This window comes from Stenella coeruleoalba (assembly GCF_951394435.1).
Source record: "Stenella coeruleoalba genome assembly, chromosome: 7".
Lineage (NCBI taxonomy): Eukaryota > Metazoa > Chordata > Mammalia > Artiodactyla > Delphinidae > Stenella > Stenella coeruleoalba.
This window is the reverse complement of record NC_137153.1, coordinates 91506921-91532957: the sequence shown is the minus strand read 5'-3', so window position 1 is coordinate 91532957 and position 26037 is coordinate 91506921. Positions and strand designations below refer to the sequence as shown.

General features: G+C 37.1%; 1 protein-coding gene across 2 annotated transcripts in view; it reads right to left on the bottom strand.

The window, feature by feature from the left end:
• TMEFF1 (transmembrane protein with EGF like and two follistatin like domains 1) overlaps positions 1-26037 on the bottom strand; it is a 139152-nt gene that overhangs the window by 41646 nt on the left and 71469 nt on the right. For both annotated transcript variants that reach the window (XM_079925998.1, XM_079925995.1), the window contains 3 exons: positions 9953-10082; positions 6316-6342; positions 4037-4133 (listed from right to left, as the gene is read on the bottom strand). In XM_079925998.1, the coding sequence (XP_079782124.1) occupies positions 4037-4133; positions 6316-6342; positions 9953-10082 (254 nt within the window). The remainder of the gene's footprint in view (positions 1-4036; positions 4134-6315; positions 6343-9952; positions 10083-26037) is intronic.

The following is a 26037-nucleotide window of genomic DNA, read 5'->3' as shown; positions in this document are numbered from 1 at the left end:
AACTGGTTCTCAACGTTGTCTGTCATACTGCACACCTACATGATTCTTTCTCTGAGCAACTCTGACAGCTTACATCACTCAGGGGAAAAGGGAAACAGCATCTCCAAAATGACTGACATCAAAGAGGTAGAAGAGCAGGGACAATTTCCATAAAGCACATGGCAGACGAAGTTCAAAGGAATAATTGGAGGTTTTTTATAACTCGCCTGTACTGACATCATGCCAGATGATTTTACAGACTATTCAAATCGTTCATGGCAGGGATTTAGGTCAGGTATATAAAAGGTCTACCTGGCTGAAGGAGTTCTATGATTATCTGGTCCCACTGTCCAAACAGCTGAGGGCTATCTTGCAGCAATAACCTCAGCCTTGGACAGGTTAGAAATATTGTTTAGATAAAGAGGGGGTGTGGTTGCTACGATTATGTAGTTTAAGAAATACAATTTTCTGTAAAGCAGGTATTGTTTCCAAGTTTTAAGACTAAGCAGAAAATAAAAAAGACTAAGCAGAAAGTCTAGCCACTGTATGTCACAACGGTCGCAGTGGAATACTGAAACCTCACCCATGTGGGAGTCAAATTTCTTGGAACCTCAACTACCTCGCTCTAGGTATAAATTCAAAAGGTAAGCATCAATGAAGATAGCCATCACAAACCCATGCAAAGCCCCACGATGCCATTAGAGAGACACAGTGTGCTTCGGGAAGAAAGAGGAAAAAAGCCTCTCACAAGCAAAAATAATTTAAATTATAAATAAAATAGCCACTGAGCAGACAAGAGAGACAAAGTTCATGCAATATCTGACGTTCATACACTCCACGAAGAACCTATTTACTCTGATTTTACATTTAGAATGTATTCCTACATTAGATATAGTTTCTATAAGCATACTGTTTCCTATTTCAGGGAAGCAGAGAGGCAATTAATAAGTTGGAGTCATCTACAGTCAGAATCACTGACAAGGCATACTGACAGCCCTCAGATGCAACAGCGAAGAGCCTGACATGGGAGAAGAAAAATCAATTTTATAAAACAATGTAGAACCCAAAACACAAAGCAGAATGGAGCCTTTAGTAGGCGTGAAACAGCTACCACTAAAAACATCAGTGGCCTCTGAGAAGATCATCGTATTACACACGTGTGTGCACAACAGAATGGATAAATCTCTTGTCATGAGACCTGTGTTCTGGTTCTGCTGCTTGATCACAGCCATTCAGCTTCTTCTGAGCTCAGCTCCCCCAGTAAAATCAGGATAATACTTCTTTGCCCTACCCACTGGACAGACTGCCATAAAGAGCTGAAAAAATAATCTATATAACAGCATTTGAAAAATGTAACAAACTATACAATATATGACTCTAAGAATATGTTAGAATATGTTTTGTATACTGTTTAAGACAATACATTTAAATCAATTTCTATTTAAATGGCTAAATAAAAAACTACACTTCTCTTAATAGCAGAAAATTAACTTACATGGTACCATTTATCCCCTCCCCCAAATAGTCAGGTTTTTTTCCTACTATTAGCAAGAAGAAAAGAAAGAGTTGTAAAGCAAGAGAAAGATTTTAGCATCTGAAAAAGGATAGATTATATATATACGTATAACTGAATCACTTTGCCGTACACCTGAAACTAACACAACATTGTACATCAACCATACTTCAATAAAAAAAGAAATTTTAAAAAATAATAATAAATTAATCAACTACAAAAGGAAAAAAAAAGATTAGCTGCCCTTTGGAAACCAGATAGGTTATATATAGCATTTCTTTTGATATGAAAGACATTTCAAAATGAGAAAAGATAAAATATTTTTTAAATGAAAATGAATATCCATACCTAAAAATGTAACATGAAATAAAATATTTATTATAGTTACATTACAGAGCAATTTTTTTTAACTGTAGGTCATAATCAGTATGGAAAATATTAGAATACATTATTTTTAGTAAAGGTTAAGTATTATTTTATAGAATTTTGTTTTACTTAATATCTATTATTACTATGTATATATGTACTTATTTTCTAGGTAAAGGTACAGTTTGCTTCCTTAATGTTCTCCTATTATTGCATCAATTTCCTGGCCTGGTCTTGGCTGCCTGTCCCAATCTATCCACGTGCTCCTTAGGAAGCTCCTCAGCCTGCATGCTCCTTACTATTGGTAAGCCCTTCCCTGGTCTATGCCCACTTTCTTATGCTTAGAGCCTGTACCTGCAAGAACTGCAGTTACAAGTTCTCAAACAGACACACACAAAATGAATTTAGTATATACAACAGAGTTGCTCTGACTGGGCATAGGCTACATATTCCATCAAGAAAAGGGGTACACAGAAAGATGTGTATTTTATCATATAGATGTCATACTTGGGGCCACCTCTGAAACTACACAGAATCCATTCTACTTCCCAGCAAAAGCTCTCTATCTCTTTCAATTAAGGGATGGAAAATGAAAGCAGAGAAATGTAAAAACTAGGACTGAAGAGAGGTACCGTCAAAGGAATAACAACAGATCAACTGATCAAGCCAATCAATCACTGACAGCTCTTCTGAATCTGAACACTATTATAGAACAGTCCTGAGGAAAAGTACTGAAAAGAACCAAATATCTACAAAAATACACATACACACACACACACACAAATGCTGGTGTTTCATCATGCATATCATCAGTACAAAGAGAGAAGAAGAGAACATAATACCTATTACCTGTTCTCTCTGCAAGTCCCCATTGCTATCATTTCTCTCATGTTCTACAGGCCAAAATCTACTTTGGAACACATGTTCTTACAAATCAATCCACTCTGATTGAAACAGAGGGACATGTCAATCCAAGTGACCAATATGCAGAAACAGAGCAAACTCAGGGTTTGCTGAATTCACTTTTTATTGACCGTGTCTTTTGCCAATTCTCACCTACTTTCAAACATATATCAAGTAAATTATCAGACATTTAATTTTACCAAGTGCCAGACAAATAGGTGATTCTGTACCAAAATACTGAAAATGTGGTTATCCTGATTTGTAAAACTCATTCTGGGCATAAATGCTAATTAAACCATACTACCATTGATCAGTAAAAGGCTCAAATAGGCATTTAAGGGCTGAATAAAACATGAGTCTGGAAATTCACAGTGAAAATACATATAAGTAAGAAAGAACATGCAAATCTCTATAAAATAAGTGCTGTAAAATATGCACTAAGGGAAAATTGAGGAAGTGAAGAAGATCCATTTGTGTTACATAAGGTCCTAAAGGCAGCATTAAAGCTTTTAGAATCACCTATGCAAAAAGCAAGCACCACAGAGAATTGAAAGAAGGTTGAGACTGGGAATAAACAAACAGGAACCTGATGAAAGGAGGAAACAAACATAACTGTGTTGATGAGGTCTATATTGTTACTACTCCACCAAACAACACCCTTCTCACAGGGAGTGCGCAGGAAATTGGACAGACAATGCTGTCCAGCTACAAAACCCACCTTAGTGAAGGCTGAACATGAGTGAGAAAATAAAACAAAATGTCAATCAGTGCAGCTGAGATTTCCAGAAATAATTTTTACTTATTATATAATATTTACTTACTATCTCTAAAATTTTGAATGTTTTGAATTTTTCTTAATACACTGAAATATATGAAAAGTTTGTGTATAAAAATGCAAGTTAAGAAAAACTGTTTATCATTGATACTAGTTAAAAATATAATAGTAAGATAATTCCAAATAAGAGCAATTCTGATGAATAAAATTAGCACTTGGTATAAAATATGTAAAACTATCAGTGAAAAAAAGGCAGTGGTAAAATGAAAAAAATTATAAATGGATTTCCATTCTATATAGCTATACTATTAAATATTAATTTATTAAATAGCTATAGTATTATATCAATTTAAAAGCCAGTAGACTAGCATTAAACAAAAAAAACACAGACGGCACACACAAAATACACAGAAGCAAATTAGATGATACCTTTCTATAATAATAATAATGCTGATAATTAACCTCCAAGTAAGTGTATCCCCTTCCCTCAATCAACTCACCCAACATTTTCTGCATCTTCATCACACTCAGCTTTATATTTGCAAGGTCCACACTTGGAGTGTTTTCTGTGAACTTCTGCCCCTGACCCTTCCTCTTCTGTTTAAAAAGAAAAATTAAATTTTCAACCAAAAGTTGGGATCCTTTCCAGATATGCTTCATGTTTTCAGCAGCCATTATCCTATTTCTGGGGAAAATGTACCCAAGCTCTTGAAAAAAATCAGTTCCAAAAATCTATCAATGCTCGAGTCCAAAAATGTTGTCAGTACAAGAGTACAACATATGCTGTGAAAAAAAAAAAGTATTGGGGCTAGAAAAATAATCCCTTAACCTATGTACAACGGAACAGTATGCTAGATTTGGTTGATTCTTTAAAAGAATTACCATAACATTAAATAAGAGAGAGGAAAAAAAAACATGAGCCAATAAATTAGTCCAGTGATTACCCTATTGAAATAGCCTGTGCAATCCAGGTTAGCAAATAAGTGATTAAACAAAGCAGAGTCTAACCACTACCTTTTCCTCACATCAGTTTCACACCTGCCTTAAAAATTATCTCCAAATTTTGAAAAGGAAAGGGGTCTATTTACAAAGGACTTGCCCTTTTCTACTTTACCACCTAGCACAGCCAGCAACACCCAGAATACAGAAGGGTATGCGTCTCCTATGACCCAGCACAAAACAACAGTGCATACCACCAGCCTCCAACTCAGCTCATATCCCACATTTAGGGAACCCTATACTCCTGGGTCTTAACTAGAGTGGATCCTATCCTGATAACCTCAAACTGGGCAGGGAGATCAGTTCTGAAGCCAAATTAGGGATTACAGTTTACTCAAGGGATTTCCCAGTCTGGTTTGGGAAAGCACACCTTACTGAGGGGGTGTCAATCAGCAGAGAAGATGTTGTAAGGAAAGCACACACAAACCTAAGTGCCTGTTTGGTACTATTATCAAACTCGCCATTTTGTGTGTCTGCCTACACTTTAAGTAGAAATCCTCCCCAAATTCTAATGAATACTCCCGAAACAATTCCAGGGAGCATAATCCTAAGTATTTCTAAGGCCTCAGAAACATAATGAGATCTAGAAATCATACAGCCGCCATGAGCTCACTAAAGTTTGTATATTAATCTGAGCAAACCACTTAGCCTTTCTAACTCATACTCCCTAAAAAAAAAGTGCCAACAACCGACATCCTCAGGGCAAGATATCCAGTATTTGTACCATATAAGCAAATCTGGAGATCAACTTCCACTTCTTTAACATAGTAACAATGACAGTTTCCTAACTGAATATCTGACCACAGGGGCTGGACCACATGACCCTTTAAAGTCCTTTCCAGCTCTAAGATCCAGAATTTATGATCTCATCCTTCACACATAATCACGAAGTTTCTGCTTGAACATGTCCATTTAAATTAAATTCTATTGTTGGTCAGTTTAAATCTTTTTTTTTTTTTTTAAGGTCAAACTGTCATCCTTGAAATTCTTTCTCAGAACAGTTCTTCTACTCTCTAGGTGACCTTCAAAGTCCCTTCCAACTCTAAAATGTTAGGATTCTATGAAATGTAGAAGGGTGGAGTAAGGTTTCAGATAGTACTGAAACGATCACAACTGTAGTTTTCATTTACATAAGGGTGAATTTTACCAGAGTATGTTTTTTCTTTTAGTGCATCCCCAGAGCACCTCAAACTTACTTTGCATACAGTGGATACTCATTAAGAATTACAGCCTCATTAGACCATGAAATAGATCAGTCATTCTCAATTCTAATAATTCAGAGTAAACTGAATTACCAAATATTAGTTTTTCAAACTGTTTTTAAATATTGTACCTTGAAAATTCCTTATGAGCAAAAATTTGTAAGCAAGGGATGGGAGAGCGTTACATATACTCTGGTCCAAGCTAAAATCATCTGGGGATGATCCTAAGGGGAGGGCACCTTGGTGTAACTTCAGTTTAACAGGAGCAACATTTCCCCTTTGTCTGACAACAAACCTATAATGAAAAATAAATGCAGGAAAAAAAGAATGCTAAGGGCTAAGGGGGATAGAGGGATTGGAGGTGATAGCTGAGGAGTACAGGGTTTCTTTCCGGGGTAATGAAAATGTTCTAAAGTTGGCTGTGGTGATGAATGTACAATTCTGTGAATATACTAAAAGCCACTGAATTACATACTTTCAATGGGCAAACTGCATGGTATGTGAATTTTATCTCAATAGGGCTGTTTTTAAAAAGTGAAAGAAAAAAAATACTTTTTTAAGGGGTATTTGAAACTTACCTCCCTCTCCAGATCCAGAACCATTATCTGAGAAGAAAAATAAAGAATGAATATGAATACTTTTACTGGAAATCTCATATTATCAAGTAGTAAAATTTCTTATCAAAAATCAAACTGTGGGGCTTCCCTGGTGGCGCAGTGGTTGAGAGTCCGCCTGCCGATGCAGGGGACACGGGTTCGTGCCCTGGTCCAGGAAGATCCCATATGCCGTGGAGTGGCTAGGCCCGTGAGCCACGGCTGCTGAGCCTGTGCGTCCGGAGCCTGTGCTCCGCAACGGGAGAGGCCACAACAGTGAGAGGTCCACGTACCGCAAAAATAAATAAATAAAATCAAACTGTGATATCCATTCTCATGTAGCCCCTTTTCTCATTTTTTCTGGATATCTAACAGTTTATTCTTATATACTTATTTTGTACCTTTCTTCAAATATAAATTACTTGGACACATAATCCATACCTCATACATCTTTGTAGCCCATTCAGGAAATACCCAGGTGCCTTGTACAGAGTAAAAACCAATAAATATTATAAAGTAAATGGCTAAATAGAAATAAATTTAAATAACTCACTTAAAAGGTAGAAGAAATTTTTAATTTTGTTAAAGCTTGAAAGGAATAAAGAATAAACTGCTTTTATTAGAAAGGGAGGAGAAGAGCTTTGGGTCTTGCTCCAAAAATCTTCTTCATTAAATCTGTGGATAACAGCCAAAAGCCAAAAGATATGAAAAGCCCCAAGGTTTAGAAGGAAAGAACCTCAAGGTTGAGGTTTTCATATTACTGATGAAATTAAGTTCCTCTAGGAAACCTCACCAGAAGGAATCTCACCAAGGTGTAGGTGAGAAACTTGTTACTAGTCAAATTAAAGAGCCTCCCTCAAAGTTACCAGCAAGAAGCCAGAGTAAAATGTAATTAATTTAAAATATGTATTTTATAATCCTAAAAGAACCAACATATGGCGCAGAGCATGCTGAAAAGAGGGCAATGGTGTGGTATCATAAGTGTGGAACAGAGATGGCAAGTGATGAACTTAACACTTTACCCAGCACTTTCTAGGGAGGAGGATTTCCTAGAGAATCCATTCCAGTTCTTCAAATAGTTCTCTAGAGTGGGAGACACCCTCAACAATATCGCTCCCTTCCCCCCTTCCCTTCAATCTCCTGCAGACTATAATAAAAGTCCCAAACGTGGTAGAAACAGGAAGAACTGGGAAAAAAATACATATTTTATATAGCATCCACTTCAACTCTTCATGGAATTTTATACAAAGTCTTACATTGTATTCATTTTGATTGATCAACCATAAAATAATTATATCTTCTCTGAGAAAGTAAAGAGGAAAAGAAAGAGTAAAAGAGTAGAAAAAAAGACAAGGAAAAAGGGAACTCAAAAGTATTTTTATTACCAAACTTTGCTTAGGAAAACTCTCTTTTTCCCTTCTATTCCATATACATTGACTGGGTACTTATTATGTGTTAGACAACATACACATAATAAGTAAAAGGTAGATATAAACTGATAAATAAGACAGTTCCAGTGCATGACATACTTACTCCCAATCTTTTTTCCAACTAATGTCCAATTTTAATAAATATAATATCTCACACCTTCCTTAAGGGTCATTTAAAATTCTGAAATAAATTAAATATACTGTGACTATTCTGATAATGAGGTTGAGTTCTTCTTGTCAATCATATTTTCACTGGACACACGCCTTCCCCTGCCCCAACCCTGGGATTATGATATACCTCCCTAGGCAGGATATAGTACTTTCCTGTTGAGAAACAGGATCTGGCCAAAGGCAGATGTGTTGGATAAATGAAAAACAGTACGATATTTACATAGAGATATGCACAAAGTGTGAATAAATTCTGCCAGGAGATACCAGAGAAGAAAGATTTCACAGAGTAGAAAAGGCTTAAGCTCAATCTTAAAGCATAAAAAAGTTCTCAAATAAGCAAAGGAGAATGTTGTTCCTAGCACAGGGAATAGGACCAACACCAGACCAAATGACATGAACAACTCTGGCCCCAGCCAGAAGATAACAAAATCAATACAGCACCTTATAGCTTAGCTCATTCAATTCTCACTTAACCCCAGGAGATGACATCCATCACAATTTAGGTATGTAACTGGGGCTCAAAGCAGCTAAGTGACTTGTGTAAGGTCATACAGTAAACAAGAGCTGGAGTTACTTTAAAGCCAAGTCTTGTAACCCTAGTGCAGTGCTCTTTCCAGCTCTTTCCACTCTGCCTCCCAATGCTTAATATTCACTGCTTATCAAAGCAGTTGGTGTCTTAAACTTCTCATAAAGGATGCATAATTAATTTGGCATTATAAAGAACTCCATATTCCTTTTTAATTACTAAATTAAGTCTGTGAAACATAATGTACTTAGAGAAGTGTATAAGAACCATATCAAATGATAGTCTATTGGCCTAAGAGCATCTAATTATTTAGTGTATGGAAAAGAATTTGGCCTTGCCCAAAGAGAGTTTTGGCCTTCGCCCTCAGCTTCTGGAAGGCAATCGATGTTTAGGAAGGGAGTTGACCACATCAGACCTTAGGGTGGGACAAACCACACTCAGTACTCTTAGGGCAGGGGCTGGCCACACCAGAAATACCAACCACACAGTTCAGAGTGGGGGCTTTGAGTCATGTGGTATTAGTGTACCCAGAGTTTGAGATCAACCACATGGACCATCAATCAATTACACTTACGTAATGGAGCCCCAATAAAAACATAGGCACTGTAATATACAAGGAGAGAAAGGAAATGGAGTAATCGTATAAGAATAGTCTCCACCTTTACTGCTAACCTTCATACAATAATTCTATTACAATACCTCACTCTGCATCCCTGCCCCCAAACGCAAGTAAGATACTAATATTAATGTCTTCCAAAATTAACCATTACCAATTCAGGAAGGAAAAGACAAGGAAGTAAATACAAACAATTGGGGGAGGTGGATGACTAGGGCTAGCAAACAGAAATGAGAAGATATAAAAAGAAAAGAGATTGGACAGAGACACATCCTGGGATGCCACTAATGATTTCCTATGGATACTCCCCACTCCTTCCCCATCCCCCAAGATAAAAATCAACAAAATGGATCCCATAGCATTTCCCACCCCAAATCTTATCCTGTCATATATTCAAACCATAAGGCAAAAGATATGCAAAGTCCCCACCAAAAAAAAGCATTAAGCATTAAAAACGTCCTGAGAAGTAACAGTCAGTACAAGACTACCAGGGGTTAAAAAGCAACGTGAGGGCTTCCCTGGTGGCGCAGTGGTTGAGAGTCCACCCGCCGATGCAGGGGACACGGGTTCGTGCCCCGGTCTGGAAAGATCCCACATGCCGCGGAGCGGCTGGGCCCCTGAGCCATGGCCGCTGATCCTGCGTGTCCGGAGCCTGTGCTCCGCAACGGGAGAGGCCACAACAGTAAGAGGCCTGCGTACCGCAAAAAAAAAAAAAAAAGCGCAACGTGAAATGGAGGCAAAAAAGAGCTCCCCCATTCCCCACATAATCATCACCAAATTCATACAGCAGTTTTGGGAATAAAGCTCTGACTGGAAACTTCCTCTTAAAAGTATGGGAGAACCATTTCTAACATTTTTTCAGAAGAATATCACACATACCAGAGTAGCATGGTCCCCTTGCTACTACTGTTATCTCTTTCTGGTGCTTACAAGCAGCCCTTCTGAGGAAGCATTCATTTTGGTACGTGTCCCCATTTGATCCACAGACAGGAATATAATTTGTATGGCACTGCAAAAGAAACAAAAATAAATTCTCAGACTAGGCATGAATATTAATAGTTCATTTCATATTCATGAATGCAATACCATAGTATTATGACATACTTCTACTACAAAAGAGTTTGTTCTTTTATTTGGTTTTTAAAAAGAAGAGTTATGCTTCTTTCTCATACCTTTTTTCACATTCATAACGAAAATTAACTATCAACTATCCATAAAAATGAGAATGAAAATCCCTATCCTATCTACATCATTTGCTTGTGATCCAGGGAGATAATATAAAAGGAAATGCTTGTCAATGTTTGTCATGAGCACTAATGATGTAATGTCATTTCATTATTATCAAAATTCACTTATTCAATACGTCTAGTACACAAAGTCTCAAGGTAAATGCTATAGAAGAAAAATGAACTCTGTTCTCAGAGACCTTACGATCTTGTTAGCGAACCATATAAATAGGAAATACATATATATGATCATGTACTAAATCAAAAGTGTAGACAATAAGTGTAATATCTAATACCTATTACTGTAAACTGAAGTATTCAAGAAAAGCCTCCTCAGAGAAAGTGAAATGTGAACTGGGCCTTGAAGGATTAGTAGATGAAAAGAAAAAAGATGATTCATGTTTGAGAAATGACACTGAATTGGTATGTTTAAAAAACTTTAACACTTCTAAATGTCAAAAATATCATAAAGAACTAAAGTTTTAAAATCTGGGGAAAATAGTATAATATGATATAACTTATTACTAAAAGAGAGACAGTACAAATTAATACAAAAGATAAATTTACAAAAAATAACAAATGGTCAATTAATATATAAAAAATGCTGAGTTTCACTAGCAATCAGAGTGGTACATGAAAACGCGATGCTGTTTTTAGCTTATAAAGCTGGTCATTAGACAAACAAAAAATTCAATTTGGTGGACATAGCAATATACCTGTTGTGCTAATTTAAACTGGCTCAATCTTTTGAGAACATAATTTAACAATACGTTTCAAGAGTTCTAAAAAAGAAATGTGATTTTTTTATCTAGAATTACACATTTAAGGATATATCTGAAGGAAACTATTGTAGATGAAAATTTATTACAGTCATTTCAAATAGAAATGTATTCATATCTAAAACATAAAAACAACCTAAATATCCAACAAGGCAATATTTATTTAAACCATGCTATATCCGTTCAAGGAGTCACTGAGCATTATCCTTTATAAGAATACTGTGTGACAGAAAAAGATAACGTTAGGTGAAAAGTAGGTGATAATACCATATACGTAACTTCTGAGAATGTTGTGCCCTTTTTCTTTTTTTGGATGCGTTGGGTCTTTGTTGCTGCGTGCGGGCTTTCTCTAGTTGCGGCGAGCAGTGGGGTACTCTTCATTGCAGTGCACAGGCTTCTCACTTTGGTGGCTTCTCTTGTTGTGGAGCACGGGATCTAGAGCACAGGCTCAGCAGTTGTGGCTCACGTGCTCTAGAGCGCAGGCTCAGTAGTTGTGGCTCACACGCTCTAGAGCGCAGGCTCAGTAGTTGTGGCGCACGGCCTTAGTTGCTCTGCGGCATGTGGGATCTTCCCAGACCAGGGATCGAAGCCGTATCCCCTGCATTGGCAGGCAGATTCTTAACCACTGCGCCACCTGGGAAGTCCCTGCCATTTTTAAATGTATTATCTAGTCCACAAAACTGAATGCAAATTTCTTAAATAATTCGATAATATAAAATAAAAATACAGCAAGAAAATAAATTACATATATATACACATATATATCTCATTTAGAAAAAATAAATATTCATAGAGTAAATCCTGGAAGAAAACACCAATAAATTTTTCACGTTACTTGTCACCAAAGTTTTTTATTTCCATGTATATGGTTTTCTGTATTTCTCAATTTTTCTGCAATGAACAAGGCTTATTTTTATCATTTATTTATTTTTTAAAAAGTGGTCAACTTACTTTATGAATCATAAATATGGCATGCTACCCCAGGTCAAACACTGGTAAAAACAATTTCTAATAAAATATTTTGTAACCAAGTTGATTTGCTATACAATATCAGCAGACTCCTACATCAACTTTAGTTCAAATTAAAATTTTACTTTAGGATGCCTTCCTATACTCCTCTAATTCTTCAAGGATCACTTACTTTATTCTCTCCCCTAAAATGTACACAATAACTTGTATGATGTCTGCAGGAATCAATGTTACTCTGTAATTATACAATGTATAATTAGCAAAAAAGACCATAAGCTCCAAGATGTCAAATGCTAAGTCTATGGACTTCTCAAGCCAACTCTTCACTCAACAAACATTTAATAACTTTCTAACGTAGTGCTTGCAAAGGTGCTAATATCGCCCCCTAGGGGTGGGTGCCCCTATGGAGGCATTTTTGGTTGTCATAATGAGAAAGGGACATTACTGTCATTTAGCAGATGGATTCCAATGGTGCTCGATGTACTGCAAAGGAAAGGATAGTTCCACACAACATACATACCATACAATTTCTGAGTGCATCTCTAGCCATTCATGTAGGAACTATGGTAAGGCCATATACAAATAAGACTGTTCTAGCTTCTCCTAATAGCTTTTATTCTAGCATCCACCATACCTCTACTTTTTTGTTTTCAAATACTACTAGTATGAAATTGCTGCTGCTGATCTTTTTAAAAATCCAAATGTTCATTATAAGTAAATATAAGCATCTACTATATTGTCTTCTAGTGTAATCATGCCCAAACATTTACATTTTGAAATACTTATTTTACTATAAATTACTTTCATTTCTCCTTTACATTGCAAGTGTATATTATAGTGATTTCTTTAATTATGTGTTTATGTAGGCTACATTATATACAAATTTCATTTAAGAATAGAAAAGAAATGGAATATAAATTATTGGTTATAAAAAAGGGTTATTAAGTCTGATAGGGCTGAGAATCTATATGGTAATAGCTAAGATTTATTGAGGAGTTTCTATCTAGTAAACACTGGCTACAACTTTAAATGTCCTAAACTAACTTAAATATAACAATCCTGCAAAGCACATGACTTGGTGCTTAGAGCTGGGGCTCTGAAGCAAAATGCTGATTTCAAATCCTGGGTCGACCATCCGTATGACTATGGGCTAGCACCAGTGCCATTTCCCCTATCTATAAAATGGTAATTATAATAGTATCTACCTAATAAAATTGTTGTGAGGATTAAATAAGAGAACTCCATCTTTAGCATTTACATCTAGCCATAGTAAATTCTCAACAAACATCAGCTCGTTCTGCTACTGCTATTATCATTTCTGAGGCTTAAGTCTTGCCCAAGGTCACAGCTAACAAATGGAAGACCCACAACTCCTGACAAGTGATGTTCTCTAACCACTACACACCAGTTTTTCAGCAGGATCTCACTATATGTCACTTGGTGGTAGCGAGTAGGGGGCTTAAAACAGTGTAGGCAATGTCCCTGAAATGCAACCTAACGAGCACATACCAAGGAGTGAGCATGAGATGGGAAAAGCAGACCTACGGTTCTTAGGCCAGCCTGTTTCCAGAAGTGTCTTTTAAAAGCCTCTCATTATGCTATGGAAAAATTAAGGGATTTCGGCAATTTTAACAACATACAACTTCTGACTTGGGCACTGACTCTAACCTAAGGTCTGCCTCCTCTATACTGCCACTCTTGCTGGGGGAAAGAACTCTCCCCTACACCTTCTCTTTAGCTGCAAGAGTGATTTGAAGTAGTTTACAAAGGTGCAGCAGTGTACAACTCTGCAGCCACATCCATTCAAGCATTTATTGTATACCTACTGTGTGTCAGGAACTGTGCTGAATACAATAAATGATATTAACAAAGTTGTGATGGATTAATTTTATGTGTCAACTTGACTGGGCCCCAGGGTGCCTAGATTAAATATTATTTCTGGATGTATCTGTGAGGGTGTCTCTGGATGACATTAGCATTAAATCAGTGGACTGAATAAATGCCCTCTCCAATGTGGGTGGCATCATCCAATCCACTGAGGGTCTAAATAGACCAAGAGGTGAACGAAGGGAGAATTAACTCTCTGCCTGACTGGTGAGCTGGGACCTTGGTCTTCTCCTGGTTCTCAGGCCTTTGGACTCAGATGGGGACTTATATATCAGCTCCCCTGATTCTCAGGCCTTCAGCCTTAGATTGGAATCACACCACCAGCCTTTCTGGGCCTCCAGCTTGCTGACTGCAGATTGTGGAACTTCTCAGTGTCCATAATTGAGTGAGCCAATTCCTTATAATCTCTTTCTCTCCTCTCTCTCTCCCTCTATATATCCTGTTGGTTCTGTTTCTCTGGAGAACTCTGACTAATACAAAGGTCTAATAAGTGGACACAGTACCTAGCAAGAGCAGACACTAAAAAACTCAGGAAAAAAGACATAGGCCCAAGAACTCCAGTCAGAAGAACAAAGAGAAAGAAAGAAGAAAGAAAACAGGGAAAAAGCCATATGTACTCCTCTTTGTATATTACCCAGGTTTTAATGAAAAGATGCAATACTGATCATTTTTCTTTGTTCAACATTAATAAAAGCAGCTTTGTTTATATATGTGGCAAGATACAATAGCTCTTATCAACAGACTGAACAAAACGATTTTAGAATTTTAAATCCTGTTATTATCTGTTAAAATGTGTTTAAATTATGTCCCAGAAAGCTTATATTAACACTGAAAGCATGAGGAATCATAAGCAAGGGGTTTTTTTTTGAATTTTATATTTTATACAGCAGATTCTTATTAATATCTCTTTTATATGTATTACTGTATACATATCAACCCCAATCTCCCAATTCATACCACCACCACCACCCTCCCCCCACTTTCCCCCCTTGCTGTCCATACTTTTGTTCTCTACATCTGTGTCTCTATTTCTGCCTTGCAAACTGGTTCATCTGTACCATTTTTCCAGATTCCACACACATGCGTTAATATACAATATTTGATTTTCTCTTTCTGACTTACTTCATTCTGTATGACAGTCTCTAGGTCCATCCACATATCTGCAAATGGCACAATTTCATTCCCTTTTATGGCTGAGTAATATTCCACGGTATATATACATCTTCTTTATCCATTCGTCTGTTGATGGGCATTTAGGTTGTTTCCATGACCTGGCTACTGTAAATAGTGCTGCAATGAACATTGGGGTGCATGTGTCTTTTTGAATTACGGTTTTCTCTGGGTATATGCCCAGTAGTGGGATTGCTGGATCATATGGTAATTCTATTTTTAGTTTTTTAAGGAACCTCCATACCGTTCTCCATAGTGGCTGGATCAATTTACATTCCCACCAACAGTACAAAAGGTTTCTCTTTTCTCCACATCCTCCTCAGCATTTGTTGTTTGTAGATTTTCTGATGAAGCCCATTCTAACTGGTATGAGGTGATACCTCATTGTAGTTTTGATTTGCATTTCTCTAATAATTAGTGATGTTGAGCAGCTTTTCATATTTCTCTTGGTCATCTGTATGTCTTCTTTGGAGAAATGTCTATTTAGGTCTTCTGCCCATTTTTTGATTGTGTTGTTTGTTTTTTCAATATTGAGCTGTATGAGCTGTTTATATATTTTGGAGATTAATCCTTTGTCCATTGATTCGTTTGCAAATATTTTCTCCCATTCTGAGGGTTGTCTTTTTGTCTGGTTTATACTTTCCTTTGCTGCGCAAAAGCTTCTAAGTTTCATTAGGTCCCATCTGTTTATTTTTGTTTTTATTTCCATTACTCTGGGAGGTGGGTCAAAAAATATCTTGCCACAATTTATGTCAAAGAGTGTTCTTCCTATGTTTTCCTCTAAGAGTTTTATAGTGTCTGGTCTTACATTTAGGTTTTTAATCCACTTTGATTTGATTTTTGTGTATGGTATTAGGGAATGTTCTAATTTCATTCTTTTACATGTAGCTGTCCAGTTTTCCCAGCACCACTTATTGAAGAGACTACCTTTTCTCCATTGTATATCCTTGCCTCCTTTGTCATAGATTAGTTGACCACAGGTGCATGGGTTTATCTCTGGGCTTTCTATCCTGTTCCATTGATCTATATTTCTGTTGTTATACCAGTACCATATTGTCTTGATTACCGTAGCTCTGTAGTCTGAAGTCATGGAGTCTGATTCCTCCAGCTCCATTTTTGTCCCTCAAGATTGCTTGGCTATTAGGGGTCTTTTGTGTCTCCATATAAATTTTAAGATTTTTTTGTTCTAGTTCTATAAAAAATGCCATTGTTAATTTGATAGGGATTGCACTGAATCTGTAGATTATTTTGGGTAGTATAGTCATTTTCACAATGTTGATTCTTCCCATCTAAGAACATGGTATATCTCTCCATCTGTTTGTATCATCTTTCATTTCTTTCATCAGTGTCTTATAGTTTTCTACATACAGGGCTTTTGTCTCCCTAGGTAGGTTTATTCCTAGGGATTTTATTCTTTTTGTTGCAATGGTGAATATGACTGCTTCCCTAATTTCTCTTTCTGATCTTTCATTGTTAGTGTATAGGAATTCAAGAGATTTCTGTGCATTAATTTTGTATCCTGCAACTTTACCAAATGCATTGATTAGCTCTAGTAGTTTTTTTGGTGGCATTTTTAGGATTATCTACGTATAGAATCACATCATCTGCAAACAGTGACAGTTTTACTTCTTCTTTTCCATTTGTATTCCTTTTATTTCTTTTTCTTCTCTGATTGCCCTGGCTAGGACTTCCAAAACTATGTTGAATAATAGTGGCGAGAGTGGACATCCTTGTCTTGTTCCTGATCTTAAAGGAAATGCTTTCAGCTTTTCACCATTGAGAATGATGTTGGCTGTGGATTTGTTGTATATGGGCTTTATTATGTTTTTCTGTCTTGTTTTGTTTTTAATTTTATTTATTTATTTTAATTTTTGGCCGCGTTGGGTCTTTGTTGCTGCGCACAGGCTAAGCGACGAGCAGGGGCTATTCTTCATTGAGGTGCCCAGGCTTCTCATCGGGTGGATTCTCTTCTCACAGAGCACAGGCTCTAGGCGTGCGGGCTTCAGTAGTTGTGGCACTCAGGCTCAGTAGTTGTGGCTCACGGGCTCTAGAGCGCAGGCTCAGTAGTTGTGATACATGGGCTTAGTTGCTCCACGGCATGTGGGACCTTCCCAGAGCACGGCTCAAACCCATGTCCCCTGCATTGGCAGGCAGATTCTTAAACAATGAGCCACCAGGGAAGCCCAGCCTTTATTATGTTGATGTAGATTCCCTCTATGCCCACATTCTGGAGAGTTTTTATCATAAATGGATGTTGAATTTTGTCAAAAGCTTTTCCTGCATTTATTGAGATGATCATATGGTTTTTATTTTTCAATTTGTTAATATGGTGTATCACATGGATTAATTTGCATACATTGAAGAATCCTTGCATCCCTGGGATCAATCCCACTTGATCAGGGCGTATGATCCTTTTTTTTTAAAATAGATCTTTATTGGAGTATAATTGCTTCACAATACCATGTTAGTTTCTGTTGCACAGCAAAGCAAATCAGCCATATACATACACATGTCCCCCTAACCCCTCCCTCTTGAGCCTCCCTCCCATCCTCCCTATCCCACCCCTCTAGGTCATCGCAAAGCACCGAGATGATCGCCCTGTGCTGTGCTGCTGCTTCCCACTAGCTATCTATTTTACATTCAGTAGTGTATATATGTCGATGCTACTCTCACTTCACCCCAGCTTCACCCTCCCACCCCATGTCATCAAATTCATTCTCTATGTCTACCTCTTTATTCCTGCCCTGCAACTAGGTTCACCAGTACCATTTTTTTTTTTAGATTCCATATATATATGTTTGCATACGGTATTTGTTTTTCTCTGACTTACTTCATTCTGTATGACAGATTCTAGGTCCATCCACCTCACTACAAATAACTCAATTTCATTTGTTTTTATGGCTGAGTAAGATTCCATCGTATATATGTGCCACATCTTCTTTATCCATTCATCTGTTGATGGACATTTAGGTTGGTTCCATGCCCTGGCTATTGGAAATAGTGCTGCAATGAACATTGGGGTACATGTCTCTTTTTGAATTAAGGTTTTCTCAGGGTATATGCCCAGTAGTGGGATTGCTGGGTCGTATGGTAGCTCTATTTTTAGATTTTTAAGGAACCTCCATACTGTTTTCCATAGTGGTTGTATCAATTTACATTCCCACCAATAATGTAGGAGGGTCCCCTTTTCACCACACCCTTTCCAGCATTTATTATTTCTAGCTTTTTGATACTGGCCATTCTAACTGGCGTGAGGTGATACCTCATTGTAGTTTTGATTTGCATGTCTCTATTAATAAGTGATGTTGTGCATCTTTTCATGTGCCTCTTGGCCATCTGTATGTCTTCCTTGGTGAAATGTCTATTTAGGTCTTCCGCCCATTTTTTTACTGGATTGTTGATTTTTTTTTTATATTGACCTCCTTTGTCTGTTGTTTCATTAATCCTTTGTCTGTTGTTTCATTTGCAAATATTTTCTCCCATTCTGATGGTTGTCTTTTCATTTTGTTTATAGCTTCCTTTGCTGTGCAAAAGCTTTTAAGTTTCATTTGGTCCCATTTGTTTATTTTGTTTTTATTTCCATTACTCTAGGAGGTGGGTCAAAAAAGATCTTGCTGTGGTTTATGTCAAAGAGTGCTTTTCCTATGTTTTCCTCTAAAAGTTTTAAAGTGCTCATCTTACATTTCAGTCTTTAATCCATTTTCAGTTTATTTTTCTGCATGGTGTTAGGGAGTGTTCTAATTTCATTTTTACATGTAGCTGTCCAGTTTCCCCAGAACACCACTTATTGAAGAGACTACCTTTTCTCCATTGTATATCCTTGCCTCCTTTGTCATGGATTAGTTGACCACAGGTGCATGGGTTTATCTCTGGGCATTCTATCCTGTACCATTGATCTATATTTCTGTTTTTGTGCCAGTACCATACTGTCTTAATTACTGTAGCTTTGTAGTATAGTTTGAAGTCAGGGAGCCTGATTCCTCCACCTCCATTTTTCTTTCTCAAGATTGCTTTGGCTATTCAAGGTCTTTTGTGTTTGCATACGAACTGTAAGGTTTTTTGTTCTAATTCTGTGAAGCATGCCACTGGTAGTTTGATAGGGATTGCACTGAATCTGTAGATTGCTTTGAGTAATATAGTCATTTTCACAATATTGATTCTTCCAATCCAAGAACATGGTATATTTCTCCAACTGTTTATGTCATCTTTAATTTCTTTCATTAGTGTTCTATAGTTTTCTAAGTACAAGTCTTCCACCTCTTTAGACAGGTTTATTCCTAGGTATTTTATTCTTTTTGTTGCAACAGTAAATGGGAGTGTTTCCTTAATTTCTCTTTCTGATTTTTCATTGTTGGTGTATAGGAATGCCAGAGATTTCTGTGCATTAATTTTGCATCCTGCAACCTTATGGTGTATGATCCTTTTAATGTGTCGTTGGATTCTGTTTGCTATTATTTTGTTGAGGATTTTTGCATCTATATTCATCAGTGATAGTGGTCTGTAATTTTCTTTTCTTGTAGTATCTTTGCCTGGTTTTGGTATCAGGGTGATCATGGCCTCATAGAATGGGTTTGGGAGTGTTCCTTCCTCTGAAATTTTTTGGAAGAGTTTGAGAAGGATGGGTGTTAGCTCTTCTCTAAATGTTGGATAGAATTCACCTGTGAAGCCTTCTGGTCCTGGACTTTGGTTTGTTGGAAGATTTTTAATCCCCATTTCAATTTCATTACTTGTGATTGGTCTGTTCATGTTTTCTATTTCCTGCTGGTTCAGTCTTGGAAGGTTATACCTTTCTAAGAATTTGTCCATTTCTTCCAGGTTGTCCATTTTATTGGCATGGAGTTGCCTGTAGTAGTCTCTTATGATGCTTTGTATTTCTGCGGTGTCCGTTGTAACTTCTCCTTTTTCATTTCTAATTTTATTTATTTGAGTCCTCTCCCTCTTTTTCTTGATGAGTCTGGCTAAAGGTTCATCAAATTTGTTTATCTTCTCAAAGAACCAACTTTTAGTTTTATTGATCTTTGCTATTGTTTTCTTTGTTTCTGTTTCATTTATTTCTGCTCTGGTCTTTATGATTTCTTTCTTCTACTAACTTTGGGTTTTGTTTGTTCTTTCTCTAGTTCCTTTAGGTGTAAGGTTAGATCGTTTATTTGAGATTTTTCTTGTTTCTTGAGGTAGGATTGTATTGCTATAAACTTCCCTCTTAGAACTGCTTTTGCTGCATCCCATAGGTTTTGGATCGTCGTATTTTTGTTGTCATTTGTCTTTAGGTATGTTTTTATTTCCTCTTTGATTTCTTCAGTGATTTCTTGGTTATTTAGTAACGTATTGTTTAGCCACTATGTGTTTGTATTTTTTATGCTTTTTTCCCTGTAACTGATTTCTAATCTCAAAGCATGGTGGTCCTAAAATATGCTCAATATGATTTCAATTTTCTTAAATTTACCGAGGCTTGATCTGTGACCCAAGATGTGATCTATCCTGGAGAATGTTCATGTGCACTTGAGAAGAAAGTGTAATCTGCTGTTTTGGGATGGAATGGCCTATAAATATCAATTAAATCTATCTGGTCTATTGTGTCATTTAAAGCTTGTGTTTCCTTATTAATTCTCTGTCTGGATGATCTGTCCATTGGTGTAAGTGAGGTGTTAAACTCCCCCACTATGACCGTGTTACTGTCGATTTCCTCTTTTATAGCTGTTAGCAGTTGCCTTATATACTGAGATTTATAACTGTTATATCTTCTTCTTGGATTGATCCCTACTACAATTATGTAGTGTCCTTCCTTGTCTCTTGTAAAATTCTTTATTTTAAAGTCTATTTTATCTGATATGAATATTGCTACTCCAGCTTTCTTTTGATTTCCATTTGCATGGAACATCTTTTTCCATCCCCTCACTTTCAGTCTGTATATGTCCCTAGGTCTGAAGTGGGTCTCTTGTAGACAGCATATATATGGCTCTTGTTTTGGTAGCCATTCAGCAAGCCTGTGTCTTTTGGTTGGAGCATTTAATCCATTTGTGTTTAAGGTAATTATCAATATGTATGTTCCTATTACTATTTTCTTAATTGTTATGGGTTTGTTTTTGTAGGTCCTTCTCTTCTTTTGTGTTTCCCACTTAGAGAAGTTCCTTTAGCATTTGGTGTAGAGCTGGTTTGGTGGTGCTGAATTCTCTTAGCTTTTGCTTGTCTGTAAAGCTTTTGATTTCTCCATCGAATCTGAATGAGATCCTTGCTAGGTAGAGTAATCTTGGTTGTAGGTTCTTCCCTTTCAGCACATTAAATATATTGTGCCACTCCCTTCTGGCTTGTAGAGTTTCTGCTAAGAAATCACCTGTTAACCTTATGGGAGTCCACTTGTATGTTATTTGTCATTTTTCCCTTGTTGCTTTTAATAATTTTTCTTTGTCTTTAATTTTTGTCAGTTTGATTACTATGTGTCTCGGCATGTTTCTCCTTGGGTTTATCCTGCCTGGGACTCTCTGCGTTTCCTGGACTTGGGTGGCTATTTCCGTGTTAGGGAAGTTTTCCACTGTAATCTCTTCAAATATTTTCTCAGGTCCTTTCTCTCTCTCTTCTCCTTCTGAGACCGCTATAATGTGAATATTGGTGCATTTCATGTTGTCCCAGAGATCTCTTAGGCTGTATTCATTTCTTTTCATTCTTTTCTCTTTATTCTGTTCCATGGCATTGAATTCCACCATTCTGTCTTCCAGGTCATTTATCCATTCTTCTGCTTCAGTTATTCTGCCACTGATTCCTTCTATTTTATTTTTCATTTCAGTTATTGTATGGTTCATCTCGTTTGTTTGTTTGTTCTTTAATTCTCCTAGGTGTTTGTTCTTTAATTCTTCTAGCTCTTTGTTAAACATTTATTGCATCTTCTCGATCTTTGCCTCTATTCTTTTTCCGAGGTCCTGGATCATCTTCACTATCATTATTCTGAATTCTTTTTCTGGAAGGTTGCCTAGCTCCAGTTCATTTAGTTGTTTTTCTGGGGTTTTATCTTGTTCCTTCATCTGGTACATAGTCCTCTGCCTTTCATTTTGTCTGTCTTTCTGTGAATGTGGTTTTCATCCACAGGCAGGATTGTAGTTCTTGTTTCTGCTGTCTGCCCTCTGGTGGATGAGGCTATCTAAGAGGCTTGTGCAAGTTTCCTGATGGGAGGGACTGGTGGTGGGTAGAGCTGGGTGTTGCTCTGGTGGGCAAAGCTCAGTAAAACTTTAATCTGATTGTCTGCTGATGGGTGGGGCTGAGTTCCCTCCCTGTTGGTTGTTTGGCCTGAGGTGACCCAGCACTGGAGGCTACAGGCTCTTTGGTGGGGCAAATGGCCAGCTTTGGGAGGGCTCATGCCAAGGAGTACTTCCCAGAACTTCTGCTGCCAGTGTCCTTGTCCTCACAGTGAGCCACAGCCACCCCCCGCCTCTGCAGGAGACGTTCCAACACTAGCATGTAGGTCTGGTTCAGTCTCCAGTGGGGTCACTGCTCCTTCTCCCTGGGTCCTGATACACACACTACTTTGTGTGTGCCCTCCAAGAGTGGAGTCTGTTTCTCCCAGTCCTGTAGAAGTCCTGCAATCAAATCCCACTAGTCTTCAAAGTCTGATTCTCTGGGAATTCCTCCTCCCGTTGCTAGACCCCCAGGTTGGGAAGCCTGATGTGGGGCTCAGAACCTTCACTCCAGTGGGTGGACTTCTGTGGTATAACTGTTCTCCAGTTTGTGAGTCACCCACTCAGCAGTTATGGGATTTGATTTTATTGTGATTGCGCCCCTCCCACCATCTCATTGTGGCTTCTCCTTTGTCTTTGAACATGGGGTATCTTTTTTGGTGAGTTCCAGTGTCTTCCTATCGATGACTGTTCAGCAGTTAGCTGTGATTCATGTGTTCTCGCAGGAGGGAGTGAGCACATGTCCTTCTACTCCGACATCTTGAACCAATCTCCTCATAAGCAAGGTTTTTAAATGAATCGAAAGATACTGCTAAAGCATTCGGCAGAGTAGTGTTTAATGGGCATGTGAGGTCATTGTTCTTAAACTGGCACAAACCTAAGTCTAACTTGAACAGATTTATAAGCTTGTAAGAAGGCAGAGGAGTCAAAGGAAGGTTCGCTCAGCAGCAGGATCAAATCACACTATAAGCCCTTAGGCAGTTTGCTCCTACAAGGCAAGCAACTTGTCTTGAAACATCCTTATATCCCTAGCACCTAGCCTAGTGCCTAGCACAAAGTAAGCACTGGATAAATGTCTACCGATCTAAACTCCTAACTTTTATTTTCCTTTCTTGCTTTGCCACAAGGTAAGAATACAAGGGATTCCAGACAGATCATGAGAAGATTCTCTAGCTGGTCAAAAGGTCAAAAAGGCTTCATAATCTTAGAGTTGCAGAGAAAGACTTTCAAAGAATGAACAGCAGAATCATAAAGACAAATATAAATATGAAATGAAAATTTTAAACTTCTTTATATCAGAAAATATAAACAAAATGAAAATTAAAATGACACTAGGATAACTTTTTTAAAACACAGAACTCTTTTTATTAATCTATATAAACTAAAAGTAACCATCTCTAAGGTAAATACTATTAAGTGATTTAGTACTTAAAAGAGAAATTAAAACACCTATGTGTTTGTATAACAGAATATTTCTAGAAGGAAGTTTAAGAATTCACAGATGTTGCAACTGGTATTCTAGAATGGAAGGAAGACATTTTTTCATTATATTATATATCTTATAAAATGTTTCAGTTGCTTACTATGGGCATATATCACTCTTCTAAAAAATGTATCAAAATGGAACCTACATCACAGGTTCTCATGAGAGTTTATGAGTTATGTAAACTTATATATATATATATATAAAATATTTAGAATAGTCAATGGATATAAAATGCTCAGCACAGTAAGCAATATTTTAAGGACACAAATAGTATATTATATATAGTGTATACACATGTCTGCCCAAATCAACACAAGGGAAAAAGAAAATACTAAAAATGAACAAAGAATATGAAATATTAATTCACAAAAAATGGTCAATAAGTTTATGGCACATTTCCAATTTCCCTAGTAATCAAATGCAAATAAAAAAGCTTTTTCCCTTTCAGATTTATATAATTTTAAAGGACTGACAAAATCCACTACCAAGAGGTTGAAAGGAGACAAGCAGCCTGATACACTGCTCTTAGTGAGAATGTTAATCTGTACATGAACATCTCATTGGCCCAACAATTCCATGTCAAAGAATTTAACCTAAGGAAATATAAGACAGTTGGAAGAAGGGAACAGCCCCAGTTTTCCCCATACAGGATGCCTGAAACACCAACAAAAACCTGCAATCTTTGTGGCATGAAGAACCAAAGCCACTGGAAAGTGAGAGAGAAAATCCCAGAAAGGAGAGAGGGAGCACAGAGTCCCAGATTCTGTGGCTGACCTCTGAACCAAGCACTCATGAGGCACACTCCAAGTAGCCCAGCTAAGACTAAAAGAAATGATATTTGTGTTTCTACCCCCAACGGGAAAAACAGAGTCTGCAGTGTAAGTTCAGCCAATTTAACTGTTTCAAAAATGACAATACTCAGAGGAACATAATTCAAACACTCGAAAACATATCATTCACAATGTGTAGGATATATTCAAAATAAATATGAATAAAAACACAAGAAAATATAATGTATTCTCAAATGAAAAGGCAATCAACAGAGATGATCCCTAAGATGTCCCAGACATTGAAATTGGCAAAGATTTTTAAAGCAGCAATATCTATGCTCAAGGAAAATATTCTTGTAATGAATGAAAAGACAGGAAATCTCAGATAAATAGAAACTATAAATTCTTAATAAAATATCTGAAATTAAAGACTCACTGGATGGGCAGAATGGAGATGACAGAAGAAAGGATTAGTGACCCTTGAGATAGGTCAATAAAACCTATATAACGTGAAGAATAGGAAGAAGTAAAAGTTCACGAGGGCTTGGTATACACCATGTACACCAACACCTTCTTTTAAGGAAAGAAGCCCACATTAGTTACTATCATTTTTAAGAAGGTTTAGGGAGAAGGAGGGCAGTCAGACACATCACCACCTATTTTTTAACTTAATTTTTATTTTATATTAGAATATAGTTGATGTACAATTTTGTGTCAGTTTCAGGTGTACAGCAAAGTGATTCAGTTATACGTATACATATATCCATTCTTTTTCAGATTCTTCTCCCATGTAGTTATTACCGAATAGAGTTCCCTGTGCTATACAGTAGGTCCATGTTGATTATCTATTTTATATATAGTAGTTACACTGGCCTGACTATTGTTACATGAGCAACCATGGAGGGGTGGGCACAAGGTTAGCTAAGCGACTTCAAAGGTGGCTAGTGTGAATAAATAGTGGATTGTAAAGTCCCTTTTGACCAAGAACAACCTTTTTGGCTGGTCAACAGTACACTCCCCAACACTTCCTCCTTTACTTAAAATTTCTACTTCTTTTAATGAAAATAAACATGATAGTTAATAGTTTTCAAAAAGGCTTCATATTCAAGCTCCCTTTCTGATTTTAATTCTCATTACAATATCGTAAGAAAGGGTGGGAAATACGCCTTCTCTTTTCAGATGGATCATACAAAAACATGCCTGAAGTTATAGGGTTACTAGAAGTAACTGACTATCCTATGCTTTTATTCCTGATCTGTTCCCTTTCCTACCTTTAAAATCCAAAATGTGGGTACAGTTAGAATAAGATTATGAGTTTAAAAAATTCTAGTTCCTTCTTTGTCTCATCTCAAATCCTTAATAAGGGACCATCTTGTGAACAATATTCTGAAGCCAGATTATAACTTAATCACGGAAAATAAACAACAAAAAAGAATTGAGGGAATTCCCTGGTGGTCCAGTGGTTAGGATTGTGCGCTTTCACTGCCTAGGGTGCAGGTTCAATCCCTGGT